At 35.5% G+C, this 3945-nt stretch overlaps 1 protein-coding gene across 1 annotated transcript; it reads right to left on the bottom strand.

Moving 5' to 3' along the window:
• LOC107616916 (E3 ubiquitin-protein ligase ATL4-like) lies at window positions 2424–3826 on the bottom strand. Its single transcript, XM_016318792.2, has one exon. The coding sequence runs from the start codon at window positions 3502–3504 to the stop codon at window positions 2434–2436; it is 1071 nt and encodes a 356-aa protein (XP_016174278.1). The 5' UTR covers window positions 3505–3826; the 3' UTR covers window positions 2424–2433.

Raw genomic sequence — 3945 nt, 5'->3', positions numbered from 1 at the left:
TGCAGTGATAACTAAATATTACCACATTTGACTATCACCGTCATTCTATTTTAGCATCAACTTAGTATAATCTAATCCAATGTGAAATCAAATAAATCTCATCCATTTTTTTTTTATTTTAGCCATTTATGTTGGATGATATTGTGATTTTGTGTACATTTTGTTATTTAGGTAAGTATTGGTAGAGATTGTGTGGAATAGAATATGCAATATTATTAGTGCTAAAATTAAAAAAGTAATATGGATTATAAATTGTGCCTTTGTATAATAATTTTTTTTGGCTTGTTATGTAATAAGGTTTTTTAATGAAAATATTTGATTAAACTATATAAATAGGACAAATATGTCTAGATAAATTTGATGGGGTTAAATAGCATCATATTTAGGGTTTTAGCTTATGGGCCTTTCATATTAAATCGTGATGGAGCTATGAGCTATCAGCTATGGATTTTAGTAGGAAGGTTAATATCAAATAGTTTATAAAGGATTAAGAGTATAATTTGTTAATATTTCATGCTATCAAAATTGTTTCTTTCTTTTTTTTTTTTCTTTTTTTTTTATGAGTTCTGCTATCAAATTGTTGCATGTAGGTTAGAGGATACATACAATTGTAAATATTTGTACCTTATAATAATTTACATAAATTAAAAGAGAATAAAATTATGATAAGAATTAATTTTTCATCCGATGATGTTGCTTACAATAAAATTTAGAACTTTTAATGTATTTAGTTTATAATGAATGCAAAAAATTTAAATTTTTATTTCCTTAACGGCACTTGTTAATCAAACATTCAAACGTTGTTTTATAGAGCAAGAAAAGATCTCACCAACAAATGTGATCATTAATAGCATGTTTCCAAGTTCTTTTTTAATATCTTTCATTTATTCAATGAAGGATGCAAGTGAATTAAAATTTGATGCAGAAGTAGGACCTTCTCTCCTAAAATGGTAGGTAATCTACAATAAATGATAAAGCCATTAATTCCAATGCATCAGTCATCACTCACCTAGCTACGTGAAATCTGTGCTTCTGGTATTTATTTTATATTATTTCCACCAAAAGCAGCATAATGTCACGGCCTTGGACACACTCCAACGCTACCGTGCCGGCACTCGGACTTACTCAACCTCTTGAGCTAAGACCAAGTCAGCCTAACCCTCAATACTTAGCAAGAAAGCTAAGAATATAAGAGAACACAAAAGATTGTTTTCTTTTTTTTCTGCTATATATAATATAGGACCAAATATTTTTAATAACAACGATTCAATCCGATAATAATGGCTAAAGACTATCATTCATCTGCACAAGAAACGTTACCAATAATATATACACTATATGAAATATTCCTAAACAGATCACAATATGAATATTTTAAGAAAGTGAACTTTTTCTTTAAGAGATCTATATCTCTAAATAACACTCGAAATTTTTTTATAAATCGTATATTTTACTTTATTCAGATTACTGACAAAAAATTTCCATTATAAAGATATAATAAAATAAATAAATTCAATTGTTTTAAAGCTTTTGTTTACAATTACTTTGATTTGTATTCTGATGAAACTTGTTGAAAATCAAAAATCACAAATGTTTGAAAGTTCCTAAGAATGTTAACTGCATAAAAATTTATTTATCTGACAAAAGAATTTCTACTTTAGTTTATCAACAAGTATCCTTATTAAATTTGGTAGTAAAGAGTAAAGACCTATCACTAATTACCAATTAAAGATGATTTTTTGAAAACCGAAATGTTAAATGATTTTGTTTTGTTGTTGTACTCAATAAATAAGTTATTTGAAACATAACTGAATTGACTAAGGAATGTATAAATAACGCTAAATCATATTTAACCAAACTAATTTGCATATAAACAATGATGTGTATATATATATAAAATCAGAAATTTGGTAACTAAAATAAATTAATAAAAAATAATCAAAATTTATTTTATTTAATATTAATTAATAACATATATTATATACAATAATTAATTTGATGATTAATTTTGATTTGCAAATTTGCATATCAAGCATGTCTGATGTATGCATCTTCCATGAACACAATTGATGAATATTTTAATTTCAAAAAGTCAATTGAATGATGCATCGTATTCATCTTTATATTATGACCACACTATCATACTTGTGCCCAAAATATTACCATTATTCAATTCCAAGCTATATAAGCCCATATTATCTACAATTCTACATGGATTTATAGTTACATCAATGGATTTTGTCCAGAAGTTCCAAATCAAACAAAATTAGATTATTAGACACAAACAAGAATAATGGAAGCTAGTAATAAACAAATATTGAAAAAAGATTAATTTTTGTTTTAAAAAAATAAAAAATATCAAAATTTAGAAATTGTTCCCCTAGTTAAACAACTAAACTATATATTCATCATTTTAATTTTTGAAATTTACTGTCATACCCCTGAGAGCCAGCGAAACATTTCGGTGATCTCTTCACCAATTCTGTTACCTTCAATGTCATATTCTGCAGCTACGACTGGAACGACGTCGCTTCGGCGACTACTCCCACCAGTACCGCTGAAGAACCTTCCAGAACTTCGAAACGACGCCGTTCGTGTCGATATAGAAGCTGAGACTCTATCCATGTACTCCTTCAGCCAGCTCCTTACGCCGCCAACCTCGCCGGCGAGATTCGCTTCATGCTGACTCGCCGGAGCCTCCGCCGACGCCGGAATGTCCTTCTGATCAGACGTGCTTCTTCGATGAGCGTGGCTGAATGGAACTTCCGAATCTTCATCCACGAAATACTCGAACGATCCAATGGAGTATGACCTAGACCTAGCGCCTCCGGCGCGGGATTCGCCAGAAACTGCGGCGGAGCCATCGGGCGCGGTGCCGCGGCGGCTCACGTTCCCTATCTCGAGGCGGAAACTGTCACTGCCGGAGGTGGAGGAAGACGAGCGGACGACCTTGCCGAGGTCCGATTCGGTGGCGACAATGGCGGATCGGCAGAGCGGGCAGGAGAGGTTGGACTGAAGCCAGGTGTCAATGCATTCGGCGTGGAAGGCGTGGCAGCAGATAGGTAGGAGGCGGAGGAGATCGTCGTTACGGAACTTCGAGAGGCAAACGGCGCAGTCGGCGGCGGAGGAGCGGCGAGTGACGGAGGAGAAGGTGAAAAGCGGTAGGGAGTCGATGATGTAAGAGTAGGAAGTGGAAGAGTTTTGAGGGACTTCCGGCGAGATTCGGCGGCTGGAGGTGAAGATTGGCGTGGCGGAGGAAGATGGCGTGGCTGAGAAACGAGAGAGACGGCGTAGGCAGCGGCGGTTGATGTGGCGGAGGAGGAAACAGAGTGCAAGGGAGACTATAACGGTGACGGCAAGAACCGTTACGATGATGAGGATGCTTGGGCTGAGGTTCTGTAACGGAGATGAACGGCGTGGTGGCGTTGTGCTTGAGCTAGAAACTGTTGTTGTAACGGTGTCTGATCCGACGACGTCTAGTGATAAGGGAGGAGGAGAAGCCATGGTAAGTATTATTATGATGAGAGAGAGAAAGAAGGATAATGAGAATATATAAAAGGGAAAAGAATAAATAAATGGCGTCTCAAGGTATGCATGGAGGGAGGAAGGAGGGAGGGGTTGGGGTGAGGGCACGTGAGGGGCACGTGGGACTTTGAATTGAATGTTGATGGCATGAAATGAATGGTGCTGGCGGGGAAGAGAAGCTGAATTTATTTGGATGAAAGAGGAGATAGTAAATGCGGTCAGGGTTTAGAGGAGGCCACTGATGCTACAGTCACTCCTTAAACTCTACATGCCCATGCCCACCTTCTTCTGAATTCGTTATTTACTTATTTTTGGGTGTTAGTTGAGTTCGGAGGGTCCAATTTCTCACAGGACAAATTATACTATATTTCTATTATTTTTTGAATATTTTTTTATGTATAAAAGATATTTTTTTAAAAA

Source organism: Arachis ipaensis, chromosome B09 (assembly GCF_000816755.2).
Source record: "Arachis ipaensis cultivar K30076 chromosome B09, Araip1.1, whole genome shotgun sequence".
Lineage (NCBI taxonomy): Eukaryota > Viridiplantae > Streptophyta > Magnoliopsida > Fabales > Fabaceae > Arachis > Arachis ipaensis.
This window is presented reverse-complemented; position numbering and strand designations above follow the sequence as displayed.

Excerpts from the sequence above, each read along its gene's own strand:
- LOC107616916 (XM_016318792.2), bottom strand. The coding sequence starts at position 3,504 with ATGGCTTCTCCTCCTCCCTTATCACTAGACGTCGTCGGATCAGACACC.